This window comes from Kogia breviceps, chromosome 5, assembly GCF_026419965.1.
Source record: "Kogia breviceps isolate mKogBre1 chromosome 5, mKogBre1 haplotype 1, whole genome shotgun sequence".
Taxonomy (NCBI): domain Eukaryota; kingdom Metazoa; phylum Chordata; class Mammalia; order Artiodactyla; family Physeteridae; genus Kogia; species Kogia breviceps.
The window spans coordinates 33,947,521-33,969,579 of record NC_081314.1 but is presented as its reverse complement, the minus strand read 5'-3'; the positions used below and the strand labels follow the sequence as shown (position 1 = coordinate 33,969,579).

At 38.8% G+C, this 22,059-nt stretch overlaps 1 protein-coding gene across 2 annotated transcripts in view; it reads right to left on the bottom strand.

The window, feature by feature from the left end:
- Nucleotides 1-300: 300 nt before the first annotated feature.
- The window catches only part of KAT2B (lysine acetyltransferase 2B), a 104,115-nt gene continuing 82,356 nt past the window's right edge, over nucleotides 301-22,059 (bottom strand). Inside the window, exons 12-18 of one of the 2 annotated variants that reach the window (XM_059064113.2) lie at nucleotides 16,132-16,242; nucleotides 13,294-13,437; nucleotides 8,066-8,180; nucleotides 6,474-6,510; nucleotides 6,173-6,236; nucleotides 5,990-6,074; nucleotides 301-2,372 (exon numbers count right to left, since the gene is read on the bottom strand). In XM_059064113.2, coding sequence (XP_058920096.1) covers nucleotides 2,179-2,372; nucleotides 5,990-6,074; nucleotides 6,173-6,236; nucleotides 6,474-6,510; nucleotides 8,066-8,180; nucleotides 13,294-13,437; nucleotides 16,132-16,242 — 750 coding nt within the window. In that variant the 3' untranslated portion in view covers nucleotides 301-2,178. The remainder of the gene's footprint in view (nucleotides 2,373-5,989; nucleotides 6,075-6,172; nucleotides 6,237-6,473; nucleotides 6,511-8,065; nucleotides 8,181-13,293; nucleotides 13,438-16,131; nucleotides 16,243-22,059) is intronic. The other variant, XM_059064114.2, reaches the window with a different exon arrangement.

Sequence of the window (22,059 nt, the reverse complement as noted above, 5' to 3'; positions counted from 1 at the left end):
TGGGGTGCGAGTGCAGCACTGTTTCTAAAACCATAACACTCTTCTTTAGCTGGATTTTTTTCCTGAGTGACAATGGGCAAGATGCAGTGGATCACTCCAGAGACACAAGAAGTGTCTCTCCTCTTGAAAATCTCTCACTGATGGGCTGTGAATTTTTATGAAACTTCACACAAATGCAACAATTCTGAACACCTTCCTCGACATGCTTACGACCTAAGAACTAAGGATGTGATCAGTCATCAACCAGATCGTACATTTACCCTGTAAACTCAATCTGCCAGAAGAAAACACACCACCAGATTAAGAGCTTTTTAAAATATAATTTAAAACTATTTTGTACCAGTACAATATATTAATTTTACAAATGTAAAATTTTATCTGCTGTTAAAGCATTTGCAAAAACCACACATCCTACTTCAGCTTTATTGCACAATATCTATAAGAAAATATTAATTTTTAAATTAGAAAACATAAAAATGCTTTCAATATAGAAGAGACAATCTGATTTTAAAGACAATACTCTATAAGAATGTCTACCCAGAAAATAACAAACTTTCACAGGATACCAAGCTGGCCAGATGCTTCGGCAGATCCAGTACAAAGCACTGTTGAAAAACAGTCCAAGTTACTTAATCCAAACTGTATCATCCTTCTTCATTAGAAATCCAGATGCCACTCAAGGTGGTTTCTTATACTTTAAAAAGTTGAGGCATTTCTCAGTTGTGAGCATTCTGAATATATCTTACATATTAAAAACAATCCTTCCAACTTAATGCCACCTGCAGGGTTTTTTCCTTCATGCAGATTATCTCTGGCAACTGTGTTTAATGTCTAACAAATAATCATTTCAATTCTTTTATGCTGATAGAAAACATCAAGTTAAATATACCTTTAAACCTAGTCCTTTACAAAAATCAGTTTATAAATTTGTATCATAAAAATTAGTGTCGAGACCATCAAGGTGGCCTTCGTTTGTTTTATATGAGTTGGTTCTCCCAGAGTTGGGATGGCGGACGTCCCACTTTTCAATGTAGTGTTGTTAATCAGGAAATAAATCCAAGCACTAAGCTGGAATCCCAAGATGGGTTAATAAGGTTGTATGATGGATTTTAGTGGGATAGTATTACCCTGGGTATATATACCAATGTAGGTATTAAAATACTGACAGCAAATCTTGGTGGTAATTTAATTCATCTCCGACTATGAATGTAATCTGGAGATGCAAAAGGAAAAATGTTCATAAATACATTATCAGTGGGGTTGTGTGTATTGTAGAAAGGGAAAAAAATCCCTATTTAATAGAACGAGGATTCACTAAATTTGATACATTAAATAGATTATACATCTTTTTTTGTTAAAGTATGCTGATTCAATCTCAAGTGTTTTCAAATGGATGCCTTTGTGGCCCAGGAAATTGCCTTTTGGAACTTATGGCCTGCATAAGCAAAGTCAAATATAGTATTACACACTCGTGTAGAGAAAGTAATCATTAAAATAGTGGTTATGCACTCACAAGTTTGTTGTAGGTAGACAGAATTATCAAAAACCCAGATGCTTATAAAAAAGTTTGCATTATTTAGAATTTCTTCCTTAGGAATCAAAGCAATTGCTTTCTGGAACTGCATTTTTTCAGAACTGATCAAAGCACCTCATCTAGATGAGTGTTTTTTAAAAATATATATAAAAAGTCTACCATGAGACTTCAAACATCACATACTTCACCTTTTACGGGCTTTTTATCATGCATCCCTTCCTTTAAGTCCTTCAGAATAAAATAAAAATAAACTCTCACATTCCATTGGAAAAAAAGGGAAACATTCACGGTCTGAAAATTTTCTGCATTCCCCCAAATCTTGGTACTATATGCAATTTCCTCATATACAAGTTTTGAGGAAACCCCTGATCATCTATTATTGAATAGTCAGCTAATGGACATGCCATAGAAAGTTGACATTAATTGTAGTGAATAGATTAAAATCTATTCCGTAAAATAAAAATGTTCTATGACTTCAATTTAAATACATATCTGAAAAGCTAAGAGGAGGTTTTCTGTTTGTTTTTTAAAAGTGCTAATTATTACAAGTATCTTCAATACATTATGTCCAATCCTTTGTAAAACTAAACCATGCTTTAGGCACACTGCTTGATGAGTTTCTAAGAAGCAGAGGAAAAAAAATATCACTTGTCAATTAATCCAGCTTCCTTAATTTTACTGAAGAAGAATTTCTCCAGGATATTGGCACATTTGTAGTATTCACTCTCAGGGGGGTTGTACTCTTTGCAATTGGTAAAGACGCGCTGTAAGTCTGCCATGAATAATTTCTTAGACACGTAGTACCTATTCTTGAGGCGTTCGCTCATGGTTTTCAGATCTGCACAGGAAAAAAAAATATTAGCCATCTTTGACTCCTTTTAAACACCAGCTGACAAAAGTGAGAAGGGGAAAGAAATCTATGTCATCAGCTTGATCACATTTTCACCATCCCAATGACTTTCTTTAAGAGAAATTCATATGATCAAGGAAAATAGTTCTTGAATCTTATGTTCTTCCTTTTGTGAGGGTATCCTGTGCAAAATCACAGTGTTTTAACATTGAAGGGACCATTATTAGTCATCTGGCCCAATCCCCTCTTCAGTACGAGGAAGCTAAGTAGATTAGCAGCAATAAGTATGATGAACTAAGTACTGTTAGCTCTTCATTCAGAATTATACAGAAGAGGCTTTGTCTATACATGGAGCACAGCAGGTGGAACATTTGTATCGAATCATTTCATTACTTAAATCAGAACAATCAGACTGAGTTTGTTTCTCTAAATTCACAGTTGTTCTGGTGCTGCAGAGATAGAACTAAAATGGAGAGACAGATCATAAATACATCTGCAAATATACCAATGACCTTGCATGTAAAATGGTTCCGGTGAATTTAGTTTCATGCTCCATCAATGAAATAAGAATGACAAACTTTACTTAATCTATTTTCTAAAGCAAGTAAGCCTTGCGAGACAATTGTCAAAAAGAACATTTTCCCAATATACCTACTTGCTTTAAATTATTTTACAAAGGAAAACAGTGCTTCATCTAAACTTGTAAGAATATAATGGGGCTTCTTCAATCCTCACTCTCAGAACCAATTTAAAGAATTCCATGAAGATTAGAAGATGCTAACATTTGTCTATTTATAGGTCCCTAGTTGTCTCTAAGTCTGGTTCTATCATTAAAAATTATATCAACTATTAAATTGGATTAGCAGATACACACTACTATATATAAAATAAACAACAAGGTCCTATTGTTTAGCACAGGGAACTATATTCGATATCCTGTAATAAACCATAATGGAAAAGAATATGAAAAAAATTATATAAACTATGCATGAAAAAATAAGTCAAAATCACTAAAGAAATACTTCTGACTACCAACAACCCAAATTCCCACTATATTATCAAGTTTTCCAGAGGCAGAGAAACTGACAACCAAATACACTGGGATTATCATTTAATAAGATAAATAAACTTATGTGCAACATCCCAAAATGGGGAGAAATTCATTTGCATCAAAATCCTAAATCTACCACAAAAACTCCAAAGGAAAAATAGGAAATATCTGCTTTCACCTATTTCCTTTGACTAAAGCCTTTTTTTTTTTTTAAATAAAGCCTATCTTGGTTAGAAGTATGTCATCACATCTGTGAATTCAACTTTCCATTTTCTTTCTTCTCTAACTGAAACAGTTTGGAGGGAGAGAAAAACTGAAAAGTATTAAGCTACACAAAGGCTTGACAAATAGCCCAGCAAACGTGTCACCTGAGTGTAACTGAACAGCTGAATAGGTGCTCTCGTTGAATAAAGAAAGAGCAGCGGAGCCGGCCTCTCTGGGTAAAACTGGATGCTTACCCTCCTCCCACCTAAATGCCCACCACTTAGGATATACCGCCTGATATCATGTTTACAATGTTTAGAAGGAAGAGATGTGTGACCAAAAAAACAAAACAAAACCAAAAAAAAGTAAAGGGGGGAAGGCAGGAGGAAAGGAGCGATGGGGGAGAGCATCAAATATAGCAGAAACAAATCATCAAAGTGTTTGAAGCCTTCTGAATAATTACAACCAACTCTGCATGTTTCCTTTCTCTATTTCCTTTCCATTCTAAAGTTATAGATAACAGCTTCCTTCCTCTGGCCTTCTTAGAAGCTTTTGGTTGACCAAATGGCCTGGGTTACAAAAGAAGGTGACTGAACACTAGTAAAAACAAACATGGAGACACCACTAAATTATTCATTAAATCCCCAAAAGTTGGGAATTCTGGGTAAATAGGAAAACCCTGCCTAGCAACCCATGTGTGGGAAGCTTGGGCCACTCCTCAGACGCTGTACTGAATCCTATTTCCTTAACGAAACAGGTTGGATCTCATCCATATGGAAGAAAAGAGGTTTTTCTAGGGCATGGGGGGGAAGAGAAGAAATGTTTTTTGAAAAAGCCATGAAGGCAATGGCAGAAAAAGTGAAATTACTGACTGTCCGTCTTGTCCTCAAAGACATGACCATCTTAGGGGCAAAGGCATCCCAAGAAAACAAAGCATCGCTCCAACCAAAGAGCACCATTTACTGTTTTCATTAACACTGCTTACACACACCTCAGCCCACCACTGGCCTTGCTTAGCGGCGTCAACTGTCCCCTCATGAGCATTCAGCTGTGCACACAAGTGGTGTTCAGCTGGCGAGGTTCCCACCTTTCTCTGGCTGGACCAAGCAGAAAACTTCCAGAGAATAGGCTGTGAGTAGGCTATGACAGACAGGACCCACTGGACCTGCCACTACAGGGCTTCAGGGTGCACACGGACGGGGCTGAAAACCGTTCTCCCCAGGCTCGTACAACCTCCCTTGAGCATTTCACAAAAGACCTTGAGGCAGCCCAGGTGATGAGGATGCAAAGGTCAGGTAAGTTTGGAAATGGACTTAAAGGGTTTTAGCATATTTTTCACATCCTGGGAAATACTGATTCCCAAGTCGCCCTTCCATTCAGAATTCTACACTCCTTCAATCCTTATTCTGCTTTCCACGTACTGAAATACACAGAAGCGAGGCAGATAGAAAAGGGAAAGAAAAGCGTATGGATGTGTGTCCACTTTAAGGACCAGAGACTACTGAAATCATTACCACCACTATGTAAAACATTCGTGTGATAATGCCACAGAAAAATCTACAAGTAACTCTGTTATCGGGGAGCTAATGGATCCCTTTCATTCTTCCTTTCACATCTTAATACCTTCTTTAGCACCAGGTAGAAAAGGGACAGAAGATACAGGCTCTCTCCAGAAAAATGGCCACACAGCTGATTGGAAAAAAAAAAAAAAAAAAATTCAGCTAGTGGTCTGTCATCTGCACAATGCCAAATTAGTTTAATTTGGGGATTCTCAATTGACTCAATTAATCATTCCTTTTTTAGCCTGGTGCAGACACAGCAGCGAATTCCACAATTCTACATTTCTAAAGGCATTTTCTTGTTTGTTTTGGGATGTGGGACAAAGCTTAAAATAGGAGTATAATTAGTGACACTCAGTCTCCTTCAAGAGCATGGAAAATCAAGAGCTGCATTAATGATTATTTCTCCATCTAAGATTACAGCAGTCAAGCAGCTTGATCTAACTTCGTCTGTTTACCTTCAAAAATCCTCAGACTCTCCAAGCATATCAAGAGGACAAGCTGATGTTTTTCCATTTGCAACCAAACTGAATATAAGCAAGGTTATGTCCACACAGCTGACTTTGATGTCTAGTGCTATCTGCAGCTCGCATTGATGGCGTGGGCGCTACAATGCAGCAGCAGGAGCCTAATGAACATGGCCACCCCCTCCCCTTTACCCTCCTGCTCTGATTCCACCGGCCCTCCACCCTACAACAGAAGAGTGCACATCCACCTTGGCACCCCTTTGTCCCCCACACCGCCATCCAGAGAGTTTTAAATCTATACTTAGAAAATGTTAATGGCATTACCCATGGGGAACCTTATAACTTCATAATATCCCGGAGCTTCTGTTCTCTTCACGGGTTCCATGAAGGGCCAAGCGCTTTGATGGCTCTTGGGTAAAGAAAAAAGTAAGGTATCTAATATGGAAATGCCATGTGGGAAATCATTTCAAAATATTTGCATGAGGTGAAGGAAAAGAAAACACCCACCTTCACCTGCTGGAGGATGCTCTTGAGAGTGCTATAAAGCTGGTCGGGGTCTTTGGGCTCTTTACTTGAAAGGAAAAGAATAAACAAGAAGGAACAATGATTAGTTTTCTCTTCTCTTGCCAAGTGATTCCAGCTCATTTTTACATAAACTTAAAATTAGAACCATTCCAGAATTTTTTATGAAAATTGAAACCTAACAAGTGCTGTGGTGGTGACTACAATCAGTTTGCCTGTTTTCTCTAAGTTTCTGGGAGGGAAAAAAAACCACTTGCATTAATATCCTCTGGCCCATCATACTTACCTTTTCTCTTTTCCACTCGGTTTCCAGCCTGTCTCTCCTATATATCAACAAAATTAAACACTGAATGAGAACTGCTTTTGGTCAAGAGAATAACATATTTAATAGTTATCAAAAATACAATAAATTATAGCCACGACTCAATAAATGTCTATATCTGAAAAGAGACTGAACTTAACTACAGTTAATTCTTTACTTCCTCATACACCTAACAATACAAGACATTGCCAAGACTGACACTGCTCTGTCTGTTAGTACTTTTTAAAGCAGGAATTTCAACCTTTCAGAGGAAAGCATAAAAAACAAATATGTCTGGTACTGTGGGTGTGTATTTTTTTAAAACTCTAAGTCACATTTTTTGCTAATCACCCTGTGAAAGAGTTAAGCTGTTGTTTTAGGTTGGAACAAACTCTGTCCTGGTCTCTAGTTTATTTGGGGCAGACCCTGCTTGTAATGCAAGATGGTTTAGTGTAACAGAAAGAAGACACAGCCTGGAGTCCAATCGACCAGGACTGATTTCTTGTTCTCTCCTTAAAGGCTAATGTGCCCGAGATAAGTTAGTCAACCTTTGCCTCTGTTTATCAACCTATGAAACAGAACTCCCAAACTGAGCTGATGCGATTCCTTTTGAGATTAATTGATATATGTAAAAACACACAAAACAAACAAACAAACAAACAGAAGAATGCCTGGCACATGTAGGCATTCAGTGACAGGGTAGCTATTAATAAGGATAATACATAGAAGCAAAACTTCCAGGTCTGACAAGGAAAGTAAGATCTGCTGTAGGGTATACTCTGTAATGAAGAAATATATCTTGCCCATATAATGTCTTATTTTCTCTAGAGAATTTTAGTTTGTTTGCTTTGGTTTTATTTATATTAAATCTTCAATATAATGGATGATCCTGGATTTGAACCGAATGAAAGTACCAATATTCATAGCTTTTGATCTACAAAAACAGCTATTTTGTATGTTTTAACCTAATACCACTCACAGAGAAGAACCCTTGGGAAAACTGCTCTAAAATAGGGAACTTGAAACAAAGTATATGCTTTGCAATCATCTTGTTTAGAGGTTTGTGGAAACTAATTCAGCCCAAGCACAGTTCTATGCAGGTTGCACCCAGCCAGGAGGGCAGTGAGGCAGGGTACCAACAGCAAGAAGAGAAGAGTCTAGAAGAGGCCAGGATGGGGCTGCTACTATTCCTGACAGTCACTGGCCACGCGCTGTTTAAGGTTAAAGGGCTTAACCATCCTGAGACTCAACCTTCCCCTCTGAGTAGAATTCCTTGCCATCAAGGTCACATATGGGGAGTGTCCAGCACGGCGCCACAAATAACAGGTTCTCATAAACGATGGACATTAACAGCTACAACAAGAGGTCAACAAAGTTCTCTTTGATTTGTTTGCACTGGGAAACAGAGAAAAGATGTAAAAGGAAAGCATTTGCTCCCTTCTTAAAGACTACAATAACACAAATGGAGACAGACAGGGGAAAAAGCTTTCCAAATCACTGCATTCTGGTGTAATTGTTTCCAACACTGTCATGGCATCACCAAAAGGTTTTGCTTTTAGAAGAAGATCTATACATACGAATTCCAGGAATGCTTTCTATCGGGATCTGCCGGACTCCATCTTTAAAACAGGAAAGTCCCGGGTAGACTTTCCGAATCTGGGCTTGTCTTCTTTCTATCAGCTTTTTAATGATCTGTAAAGCACAAGAAGAAAATATGTTTAGTGACAGAAGTCTGTGGCTACAGTTTAAGTCAGTCTAAGGAGTCATTTTCCTAACAAAATTAAGTCTTCAGGAAGCAAAAGGGTGAATGCTATTAAACAGTAAGACATGAAAGCATTCTATTATACCATGCCTTTAATGTCATTCACCCAGCTGTCTTTGAATTCTTGTCCCCTGCCACGGAAAAGAAGCCAATACTGAGAGAACACACTGCCCCAAGGGCCCACTGTCCTCTTTAGCATAAGCGCCAAATGTTTTGCCCCCTCCCCTGGGAGCCTCGGCCGCAGCAGCCCAGGCAACGTCAGAACCTCTTCACATCCCATGACCAGGAACTGTTCCCTTCTACTCGAGGGGCAGACAAACTCACGAAGTCCCCAAAGCCTGGGAGGACGGCTTCCCTATTATTCACATTTTTCAAGGCTTGAGCCCCAACCTATGCTGTCTGCATCCAAAATGCAGCTCTAATGAGCAAAGGCAACACAACCAGTACGGGGGCCACCAGAACTGATTAGGGAATTTTGAGAGGTGTCCGTTTGTTTTATAAAATAATTCCTAATGCCCTGAGGTAACTATTTCCAGAGCAGTTTTCCCTTTAAAAAAGGAAAGAAAAGGGCTTCCCGGGTGGCACAGTGGTTGAGAGTCCGCCTGCCGATGCAGGGGACACAGGTTCGTGCCCCGGTCTGGGAGGATCCCATGTGCCGTGGAGCGGCTGGGCCCGTGAGCCACGGCCGCTGAGCCTGCACGTCCGGAGCCTGTGCTCCGCAACGGGAGAGGCCAAGACAGTGAGAGGCCCGCGTACCGCAAAAAAAAGAAAGAAAGAAAAAAAGAAAAGGAAAAAATAAAATACAGTAGCCCTCAAAAATCACCATCTTGAGATTAACCATATCATAACTGAATTTTGGAAAACACAATAATCGAATTCACAAAGGAAAACAGAAAAATTCTAGTTCCTAACTGCTTGATCTCAGACATAAGGCTGGTAAATGCCATAGCATGAATGCATAATCTTAACAATTAAACATAGGACTTCATAAAATGAATGGGAGTGGCAAAATATATTCCTGGTAAATCTACTCAGGGCTGTCCAATAGAAGATTCATGTAAACCACTCATGTAGTTTAAAATTTTCCAGTAACTACTTTTTAAAAAAAGGAAAAAAAGTAAAAAGAAACAGGTGAAATTTTAACAATATATTTTTATTTAATCCAATATACCTAAAATATTATCATTGCAGCATATGCTCAAGAGAAAAAACTTATGAGATATTTTACATGTTTTTATTCACACTAGGTCTTCAAAAATCAGAGTGTATTTTATACTTACAGCACACCTCAGTTTTGACTGGCCATGTGGCAAGCATCCAATAGCCACACATGGCCAGTGGCTACCACCTGGGACAGAGCAGATCTAAAACAATGCTCTGCATTTATTTGTAAGTCCAAGTCTCTTTAAAAAAGAATTCCTGGAAACAACCTAAATATCCATTGACAGATGAATGGATAAAGAAAATGTGGTACATACATACAATGGAATATTACTCAGCCATTAAAAAGCATAAAATAATGCCATTTGCAGCAACATGGATGGACCTAGAGATTATCATACTAAGTGAAGTCAGACAGAGAAAGACAAATATCATATGATATTGCTTATATGTGGAATCTAAAAAAATGATACAAATGAACTTATTTGCAAAACAGAAACAGACTCACAGGCACAGAAAACAAACTTATGGTTATCAAAGGGGAAAGGGGGGTAGGAATAAACTAGGAGTTAGGAGTTAACATATACACACTACTATATATAAAATAGATAAACAGCAAGGTCCTACTATATAGCACAGGGAACTATACTTAATATTCTGCAATAACCTATAATGGAAAAGAATCTAAAAAGAATAGATGTGTATAACTCACTTTGCTGTACACCTGAAACCAACACAACATTGTAAACCAACTACATTTCAGTAAACAAATTTTTTTAAAGAAAGAATCCCAATGACAATTTCTTATATGAAGGCCTTCAAAAAATATAATTTCAAATATAATTTTGAAAGTATTTTCTCTTCACCAAGGATGCCCTCAAATGTGACAGCCTAGCAGGTGGCTTCCATACCCTCAGGTAGCACCTTGAGGTGACTGGTAATGGAGGTGGGGCGCAGGGGGCTTCACAGCCTCTCTGCTCCTCTGAGGGTCACTTTGGAGAAAGAAGACATTTCCCTTCCATTCCAGTCTCTTACCTTCACCTCCCTAGAAAATGTCTTCACTTCATCACCATGTTGTCATCTTTCTCTACTCAAATCCGTCTCTCGTTCCACCATTGTTGGTGTTAGTCTTCCCAAACAGAAAACTGGGGGGCACTCCCCCATCTTTAATATTTCACCAAGTTTTAGCATGTCTTCCTACAAAGATCCCATTGCTTTTCCTCACTCTTACTTTGGCCCCTCCAAGCCCCATCTCACGTAGCCTCACATGTGAACTGAGATTTCAGAATTACCCCCACTTCCCAGCCCCCCCAGACACACCCACAACTCAGTCCTGCCTGCTCACGGCCTGTTCACTCTTTCTCAAATAGTGGCCTTCATCACCCACACGCCTATGGTCCCAGGTGTGCAGATACCCGTGAATCCACTTACGTTGGACTCTGAATCTCTGCTCATGCTTGATTCCCTTCCAGGCCACCCCATTCTAGACACGTGTCCCATGACGCCACCTCCGAAGATGCGTGATGATGCTACGGCCGCTGCATCTCACCCTGCCTTGGAGTCCTCACTCCCCACAGCACTCAACTCCCACCCACCACTCCACCTGTGCAACTGCACTGGTTCTCTCTCCACCCCCGCTAACCACAACCACAAGTGACTGCTCTGTACGCTTCCACGGCTGGGAAGACCCTCCATCTCCCTACAGTTTGTTCCTTCCCACTCTTCATCCCTACCTTCCCCAAGGGGGTTTCCAGAGTTGGAATAAATGACACTTGTAAAAATCACTTGAATTCTGTGGAAGAAGATATTATGTGAATCCAAATACCTTCTTAGAGAGACCTCCGATCTCTCACGCATTCAGTGGTGCGCCTGTTAGGGAAGGCTGGAGGCTGAGAGGAAGGTGGCGGAAGAGGAATCCAAGGGGAGAGAAAGGGGAAGGGGATGGGGCACTGTCTTCTCAAAAGCTGAGGCTTTGCTGCCATCTACCAAAAGTAAATTAGATAGCTAGTGGGAAGCTGCCGCATAGCACAGGGAGTTCACCTCTGTGCTTTGTGACCACCTAGAGGGGTGGGATAGGGAGGGTGGGAGGGAGGGAGACGCAAGAGGGAAGAGATATGGGAACATATGTATATGTATAACTCATTCACTTTGTTGTAAAGGAGAAACTAACACACTATTGTAAAACAGTTATACCCAAATAAAGATGTTAAAAAAATATAAATAAATAAATAAATAAAATAGCTCTGTACAGAGGGCTTCCCCTGCATGCAGGAAGGGCCCACTGATCTGAACTCTGAATTCGCAAACCCCGCAGGGGGGATCCTGCTCTTGGTTTCTACTGCGGAGGAGCTGGAGAAGGATGAAGGAGCACGGTGACAGGGGATAGCATGAGGACGGTGACAGGGGATAGCATGAGGACGGCTGCCCTTGGCTGGCAGCCTCTGATTGCTGCACAATGGGCTGCGAATTCAGACCTGCTCAGTAAGCCCAGCGGAGAACAGGGAGAGGAGTCTGCTGCGCTTTTATTAACTCTCTAAGCACCCTATGTGGAATTCTGTCTTAGGCTGACGTCACTGACCAAGAAACAACAGAGGTTGTTTTTATTTTCTAATTTAATAAAAGCCTTTTGCTCACTTCACGGGAAGCATGAGAACAACTCTGAACTACTTTAAGTAAAAGGGAAATATTTACTGAGCACCTACTATACACAAGACACTGCATAAGGAGCTCTACATCTGTTATGTCAGTGACATCTGACAAGTAAGTAGGAACTGGGATCAGGAAATGACCAGAAACCAGAAAACAAAGATAGGTTTAAGGCAGAGGTCTTTTTTGTTACTCGCTAGAGAAAAGTACACTCGAACGAATAACAGAAGTATAAAGTGGGACTGATGTGGGGTGTCCCAGGTGCAAATTCCCAGTTTTTGAACTCCAAGAACTAGGGGGACCAAGGGGATGCTCCTGGGCTTAACATATAAAGTTCATTCATTTAATGAACGGCTTCTGTTACACTCCCCTAATTATGATCTCTGTATGTTTCTTTTCCCTGACTTAGAGAAATGTAAAAATTACTATGTAGTCAAATCTAGCAACGTTTCCCTTTACTGCTTCTCTTTTAGTTCATATGAATAAAAGATTTCACCCCAGCATTGGATACCAAATCACTTGGTACTTCCCTTGGCAGTCCAGTAGTTAAGACTCCGCGCTTCTACTGCAGGGGGCGTGGGTTCGATCCCTAGTCGGGGAACTAAGATCCCGCATGCCATACAGTGCGGCCAAAAAAAAAGAGTCCTCTCCAGATAACAAAATCACTTACTATCTGGAAGTATAAGCCTTCAGAACTTGCAATGCAGAAGGAGAGGTGAATACAAACTAAGATAAATATGGCAGGCAATGACTAACTGAAATTCAAATGCATGGATCAAACTAGTGCTCAAGAAGTTAGAAGAGGAATGGAAAACAGGCGGAAGTGGTCCCATCTGTGTGTGTGTGTGTGTGTGTGTGTGTGTGTACACATTGGGAGAGGAAGTGGGTAAAGGATGAAGATACCAAGCAAGAGGGTTAAAGCATCAGTAACAGCCTTTGGAGATTAGTTTAGAAAGGGAAATAAAGAGGTGGGTTTGAGAAGGATGCATGAGGCCAGCATGTAAGAGGCCTTGAAGGTGAAATTAAGATTTACTATCATATTTTACAGGTTTTGTATTTTACACCAATTTAACAGGTACTGACCCCCTTAGAAGTGCTGATTTAGAGAGGAGATAAAGGATACCTTCAAAGAAGGAATGCAGACAAAACAGAGCAAACCCAGCAGACCCACACCCACAGAGCCCAGGGCTGCACACTTCACCCCAAAAGAGGAAGCCAGGTCAGTCACGTACTTACCTCCTTCTGCTTCCTAATGATGACAGAAAATTCCGTGTATGGGATCTGTGGATTTAGCTCACATCCCATTAAAGTGGCTCCCTCATAATCCTTGATGTAGCCAACATATTTGGTTTTAGGGATTTTAATTTCTTTGGAGAAACCCTGCAAAGTCAATAATTTCATTTATACAGGCCTGTGCATCAAACATCCTCTCTGAGTGCTAACTATGTGCTAGGCCTGTCTTGGTGCCCAGCACAGGTCCAAGCTCTCATCCTATTATCCTGGGGAGGATTAACATGAAACCCTTCCAAGAAGTTCAGAAACATCAAAAATCAACTGTGCAAATAGGAAGCAATTCAACATAAAAAATAAACCTAGTAAAACACAAATAATATGAAAAAGTCTTTAACAAAAATAGCTATTAAGTAAAAATAAGGTTTAATTTTGCATTAAACTGCACACTTTCTCCCAAAGTAGACAGGGGGCCTCTAGGATGCTCCACAAATCAATAACTAACATTGATGTAAATTCTGAAAGCAAAATTTGTCCAAAAATACAGCAATAAGAACCTTGATGTTGAGGAAATGAAACACCTACTTGACAGGCAAAAAAATTCCAGACGGGCTTCCCTGGTGGTGCAGTGGTTAAGAATATGCCTGCCAATGCAGGGGACACGGGTTCCAGCCCTGGTCCAGGAAGATCCCACATGTCACGGAGCAACTAAGCCCGTGCGCCACAACTACTGAGTCTGCGCTCTAGAGCTCACGAGCCACAACTACTGAGCCCACATGACTAGAGCCAGTGTGCCACAACTACTAAGCTCGCATGCCTAGAGCCCGTGCTCCACAACAAGAAAAGCCACCACAATGAGAAGCCTGCGTACCACAACAAAGAGTACCCCCGCTCCCCGCAGCTAGAGAAAGCCCATGCACAGCAACGAAGACCCAACGTAGCCAAAAATAAAATAAAATAAATAAATTTATTAAAAAACAGAAAAACTTCCAGACCATCATGACAGTGGTTGTTTCAGTGATATTAATGCTTTGCAGTATATTCATTTACATACTTTAAGCTGTAATAATATAGTTATACAGGGCATATAGTCATATATCTATAACGACTTTCTTTATGGTGCCTATTTCAAATTTTTGCAGAAAATTACTTGGGCTTTAAATTTCCTGCCTCCTCTTTCAGCAAAAACTTATTTTCCAAGCAATTATTGACATCAGCCTCAAAGAGGACCACAGACAAGTCATTTAAGAAACATGCCTGAGATTTCATCTCTACAATGTCGTTACTGCCTAGGAAAACAGACACTCCAGCCCCCAGTAAAACAAACCCACTGAGTTCTCTCTAGTGAGTTTTATTACGAAAGTCACAAAGACATCCTAAAGAATGAGGAGAAAATAAATAGGAGGTTACTTGTCTGACATCAGAGGAGTGAAAGCTTTCTAGTCATATAAGGACTTGTATTTTAAAACGAGGCTAAGAGATTTTATGTAATAAAATCTTTAAAATTCTGTACATTTAAAAAAAATCCATAAGCAATGTGGAAAAACAAATGACAAATGGGAGAAAAATCATAAATAAAAGGTGACTATCTTTATGTATGAGTTCTCATAGATCAATATAAAAATAAATATTTTAATAGAAGAAGAGGTAAAATGCAATGAATTGGCAATTCAAAAAAAGAAGAAATACAAAGGGTCAATGAACAAGGAAAAACAAGTCAAACTTCACAATAATCAAATAAATGCAAACATGCACAATTTGTCACCTAGGAAAGGGGTAAAAAAATATATTTTTTTCAATAATGAACTTGTTTCCTGAGCTCCCTTATACACTGTTGACAAGAGGAGAAATTATTTGGCAGTGCATAACAAAACCTTAAATACTTCTGGAAGTGCACATTCACACATGGACACTTACTTAAAAAAAAAAAAACCTAAATGTCCCCCAAATGTGGTATTGGTTTAATAAATTATTCTCCATTTATACAACAAAATTTCAGAGAAGCATCAAAAATCATATTTGAAAAATCAGGTTATATTAAGTTAAAAATGTAAGTGATTAAATGACATGCAATAATAAGCCAATTTTTGTATTTATATACAGACAAACACACACAGAGAAAAAATATTAGAAAGGTATCTATCAAAACGTTAACAGTAAATTTCTCTGGATGGTAGAATTACAAGCAATTTTTCTTCTTTTCTTTGTGCTTCATTTCATTTTCCAAAATTTCTACAGTAAATATACATTACTTTTGTCATCAGAAAAGTAAATGGAAAATGTTTAGGAATTTAGAATTACAAAGCACTATTAAAAAATATGTTGCTAAGTATAATCCTCAGAGTGCTGAGATGGAAACTTCTGACAGAAAGAACTAAGATGCAGCCAAGCTCCCAGCTGCCTGTGTGCTCTTGGACCAGGATTGTCTGGAGCCCTTTGTAAACATGAGAATTTCCTCTCTGCTGTCATAAATGAAAGTCTTCCAGAGACTGAATCTATTTCTCTCATTCATGGAGAACTCTAGTCCCCCAGCAATGGGAATTTCTCCTTAGCCTGGGGATAGCACATTTTAGAATGTCAGGATATAACATTACACTTCACTTATAGATGACATTCATTCATTCACTCAATAAACATTTATTTAGAACTTACAATGTGTTGATCATACCCTCTAGTCCAGACCAAAGCTTACCTCTGACTTAAGGCTTGCAAAATAAATGGATGCCCCTCTTATAAGCAGAAAACAGTTGGGGGCGGAGGGTGGGTACTTATTTGCATGAAAGCTACCTGAGTGCATATTAAGAAAAGGAATGACAGAACAGGGTTACATGTGAAAAAACCCACCTGCTTCTTGAAATATCCAATTGCATATTCATCTGCATAGGTGAGAAAGTTCAGGATGTCATGTTTTATGTGATATTCCTTCAAATGGTTCATCAGGTGTGTTCCATAGCCCTGTGGGCAAGTCAGTATGCAGACAAATATATTAGGTTCTGGAGAAAATAAAGTCCCATATTTTCACTAGGAAATAGTGGCAAATTTAGGAGTATGTATTGCCAGTATAACACTAACACCCTTCTTGCATTTCTGAACTTTGAAAATGAGCTGTAAAACCAAACAAATTCAAAATCCTTGAATGGAGATACAATCATCTTTTGAAAATACAACTTTCTGGCTCTTCGAAAAGAACACACCAAGGCTACAAGCTGCTTATTCAGTCCTAGAGATTACACGTTGAATATTAATAAAGAGGTTTTTGGAATAAATACTGACTATGAATTTCTGCTTATGTTTAAAGTATCTGAGAACCTGAGATGAAAAGAGCAATGTAAATGAGAAGGGCTAAGGTCTACTAGAATATTAACTAATCCAGGTGTTTCCTGCATACAACAAATCAGCAGTCCTTCCAAAGAACTGTATCATCACATACATAGGGTTTTCAACTTGGTCTTATCAGACCTTTCCAAGCAAAGTCTGAGAAGCCCCGAACCTCTAAGAGAGCCAGAAGACATTAGGAAGTAACTAGAAATAGTGAACAATGTTAAATAAATTAATGATTGAAATATGAAAAACAAAAGTAAGTACCAGGTTTCTTGGTGATGTACAATGCTTAAAGAAAAATCTATAAATTTAAAGGGATGGTTTTAGAATCTCATAGAAAGAAGATGAAAGTAAACCCAAGCCTCCAGATACAAATATCTTCACATCAATATTTTAGAATTTCATGACACACTTTTCTAAAGAACTCAAACATGCTCATAGGTATGTTATCACGGAACTATAGGCCCACAGGGGAGAAGGATCTTTGGAAGTCATCTGGTCTAATTCTATCCCATGTGACAGTAGAAGTCTCCTGCCATCCACCTTGGAAAGGTGAGCTGCTAGAACACCTCCAGTTTAGGGTGCTCGCTCAGTCCTTAGACCAATTAATTTTCAGCCAATGTTATGGTTGGGAAGTTCTTCCTATGTTCACCTGAGATCTGACCCCTTGTTCCTTCTACCTATTGACCTTATTTCTACTCCTAGAATAACAAAGACTGGTCCCTGCTTTTAACAATTCTCCAAACCCTTGAAAATTATCCTCCCTCACCCATGCCCATTCCTACCTCCCAGGTACTAAGCCAAGCTTCAGTTGTTCTTCATATGGCATGATCGGAAGACCTTTTCTCAATCTAGTCACACTTTTCAGGGTTTTCTCCTGTATAACAGGGGTCTCCAACCCCTGGGCCGCGGACTGGCACCTGTCCGCGGCCTGTTAGGAACCCGGCTGCACAGCAGGAGGTGAGCAACGGGAGAGAAAGCGAAGCTTCATCTGCCGCTCCCCATCGCTCCCCATCACTCACATTACCGCCTGAACATTCCCCCCACCCCTCCCACAGTCCGTGGAAAACTTGTCTTCCATGAAACTGGTCCCTGTTGCCAAAAAGGTTGGGGACCGCAGCTGTATAACAATACCCTTCTAAAGCATGGATCCCAAGACCAAGCATAATAATATCCAGGGGACAGTCTGTCCAGTACATAGGAGAAGAGTATTACCATCTCCCTATTCTGGAAATTATTCTTCCATTGATATTACCCATGGACATGTTAGCTTTTCCCAAACATATCACAACACTGACATACTGTGAGTTTGAATAAAACTTGGATAAAAAGACGAATGAAATCTCTCTCTTCTTGAGAACATAGTAAAATGGGGAAGATAGACATATAGAACTCATAATTACATATACAACTGGCTGTTCAGTATGGTAGCCACTAGCCATGTGTAGCTTTTGAGAGATGAAAATGTGACAAGTCCAAATGAGACATACAAGTGTAAAATACACACCAGGGGAAAAAACTCTCATTAATGACTTTTAAACTTATTATGCGTTGAAATGACAGTATTTTGGACACATTAGGTTAAATAGAAAATATCAAAATTAATTTCACCTGTTTCGTTTTACTTTTTTTTAATACGACTATTAGAGATTTTTAAATTACACATGTGGCTTGCATTTGAGGCTCACAGATGTATTTTTATTGCACAGCACTGGTACAGAGTGATGTATTTGTACCTATAATAGAGAAAAAGGCTATAAGATATTTAAGAGGGAGAAGGAAAAGAAGATGTGTAAGCTAAGCCTTAAAGAAATTTTGTCAAGTGGTAAGAAGACGAACTGGAAATCTAAATGTAATGAAAAATAAACCTATACAGAAATATTATAAAAAGATACAGGAGGGGTTTCCCTGGTGGTGCAGTGGTTAAGAATCCGCCTGCCAATGCAGGGGACACAGGTTTGAGCCATGGTCTGGGAAGATCCCACATGCCACGGAGCCACTAAGCCCGTGTGCCACAACTACTGAGCCTGTGCTCTAGAGCCCGCGTGACACAACTACTGAAGCCTGTGCACCTAGAGCCCGTGCTCCGCAACAAGAGAAGCCACCACAATGAGAAGCCTGTGCACCGCAGAGAAGAGTAGTCCCCGCTCGCCAAGACTAGAGAAAGAAGACCCAACGCAGCCAAAAATAAATTTTAAAAAAATAAAATAAAATAATAAAATTTTTTTAAAAAGATACAGGAAAGTGGGTTTATAACCTAGGGATATAGAAAGGCTTCTTAAAGAAAATATAAAATGTGAAAGCATAAAGGACTGATTATTAAGTAGACTACTTCAAAGTTTAAAACTTCTTTTATAGATTTCATAAGCAATTTAAGATACCATAAACAAAATGAAAACATGGGATGGTATAGATATATAATATATTATAAATGCATAAATAATACCTTCGATAGGATCAATACAAAAAAAGATAAATCATCAAAGGAACAAGCAATAAATATAACCAAGAAATTTTAAAAAATATATGTTTGATCCCAATAGAAATCAGAGCACTCTATCATGAGATGCAATATTTCACTCAGCAATATGCAAATTTCTTTAAGGTTGACAATACCCAGGGAAATGGTACTCTCCAGCACCACTGGTGAAAGTGTAAATTGGTAAACACACTGAGAAGGGTGATATGGAAATAATTTTTTAAATTGAGACTCTGGCCATAGTCATTCCTACAGCGATGCCACTTTTCAGCATCTAGAAATCATTTCCAAACAGAGCACTGTTAGTGATAGAAAATAACTGGAAATAAAAATGAATGTCTTCCATAGGGAACAGTTACATAAATTATGGTCCGTCTACATTAGGCAAATCTATATAAAAAGAATAAGGTAGTTCCATATTAGCACTGTCCAATAGGGATTTCTGTAATGATGGAGATATTCTTCATCTATGCTATCCAATATGGTAGCCATGTGACTAACATGCAGCTACCGAGGACTTGAGTGACTAAGGAACTGAATTTTAAATTTTATTTAATTTTAATTGATCTAAATATAAATTTAAATAACCATGTTTATGTACTAAAGTTGAAAGATCCCTACGATATAATGGAAAGGTTTTTTTTTCAATTATGTACAGTATGAATTCTAGTTATGTAAACAACAACACACCACACAGACAGGTACATGTCCATGTACATAATATAAAGAAGCACCTAGAAGGATGTACACCAGGCTGACAATGGCTGGACAGCAGGGGGAAGGGGGGATGGGATTTTTACTTTCTCTGAAAATGTATCTGTGCATGACCTATGTAATTAAATATTATTTTTAAAGAAAAGTGGGGGGAAAAAACTGGAGAAAAGGGAAGGTTTGGCTACTGCATGTGCACAAGAATAGTAATATCTAGAAATCAGTAAGAAATGTGTCCTCTGATGAAACTCACTTTAACCTAGATGTGAGTTTAACCTAAATGTGGTTGATGGAAGAGAGTTAGGCTTTCACTGTATACACCATCTTGTTAGGAGCTAATAATAGAACTATACATTTTCTCCCCTTCACCCACAATCCAAGGATTTTACTCAAGAAGAATAATAATGGTTCTTTTGTAAATAGCTTCTCAAAACCTACATAAGATATTCTTTATCAACAGCCACTAATCTGTCATTTCTCCAAAGAAATTTTCCAGATTCCAACTGCTTGTGAGTAGGGACTGTGCCTTTTAACTTGAATCCTCTCTGTGTATTTCCTTGGTTAAAGAGGCACTAACAGTGTTAAACTATTATATACAAATGTTTAGATTTTTCACCCCAGAACTATTTCCCTTCTTTGTATGCCTTTATTTTCAACTATCACCAAAAGGATTCATTTCCAAATCCACCTGGTAACTTCAGTGTTTATTTAAATACTTACTATGGGAAATAAGTATTAGCCATGTAACTTTAAAGTTGCATATGTCAAACCCAAATAGTTCTTAGATAAGCTATTCTAAAACCAGGTGAGGAGCTTTAAGTAAATTCTCAAATGTTATCTTGCATGTGTTTTGAGCAAGATAAATTCATATACAAATCTTATTTAAAGCATTCACAGGAATTTGTATATAAGCTTAGTCTACAAAATGAGTGCATGCAAATTTTAAAGTATCATTTAGCCAAGATTTTTAATATCTCAAATCAAAATTGTAAACCTCCACTTATGAACTTTCTGTTTTCACAAATAAGTGCTACCAGAATTGACTTCCATCAGATGCATCCATTCTATCCAGTTTTGAAAGATTAATCTTCATTTTCTAAAACCAGTTAAGTCACTTACAAAAGGTGGCTTTTCTTTTAGTTTTTCCTACTCAGTTTGTGATGTTTGGCCACCTTCCTTCAAGTCTTTAGAAAATTACATGGTTTGGGGAAAAAATATACACTGCCCTTCTGGGAAGTAATAAGACAAAGCATGCAATTCATATTAAACAGCTTTAGTTTCCCTCTGGTATCCTACAAGTGTCCAAGGCAACCTTAACCAACCTTTCCAAACAAGCTGCTTGGTGTAGCTTTCTTTGCAAACAAAAATTAGGCAATCTTCTTCTGAAATTATAAACCAAGGACATATTTTCCAGCTCCTCTCCCTATGAAAAGCCAAACCAAATTTTTCTTTTAAGTAAGTTCCTAAATTCTAGACACTTACTGTTTCTCACTTTGGCTAGGGGGAAATAAACCTGTGATAAGCACAGCAGCAGTATCATCTAAAGACATAGCGTCAAAGTTCCTTGAAAACCAGCCAGAGATCGGTTTCAGGTAAATGTGGGACCTCACCTTCTCCAGTCAGAATGATGAATTTGATACTGATGAATTTTGTCTGCCCTTGGATGCTGAGTGTTGTGAGTCAAAGACAAAAGCCCCATTTGTGCTTTGTGAGAGGAAACCACAGCAGCTGTAATTGGCACCATGACCATTACACAGAGGAGAGCTGTTAATGAAGCCAAAAGCACCCATGGCCCTGGTTTCAGCCGGCAGGCAGCGCACGATTTCTTCCAGAGATCCATTTTTGGTTTCTGTAACTGGCATTGCTTCATTGTAGCTGAAGAAGGCAACAATGTCCTTAGGCCCGCACTGTCCAAGCCCAGTGAGCACCTGAAATGTGGCTAGTCCAAACTGACACAGGTGTGAGTGCGGAATACACTCTTGATTTCTGAGACTTAGTACAAATCAAAGAATGTAAAATGTCTCAATAATTCTTGGACGCTGAGTACCTGTCGCAATGACAACACTTTGGATATACTGAGTAAAATAAAGTATATTTTTTAAGAATTATTTTTGCCTATTTTCTTTTTTGTTAATGTAGCTACTAGAAAATTCAAAATCACATACATGGCTCACATTTGCACATTGCATTACATATTACTGGACAACGTTGCCTTAGACCTGCCAATAATTTTTCTCAGCAGCCATCAAATCCTGAGCTAC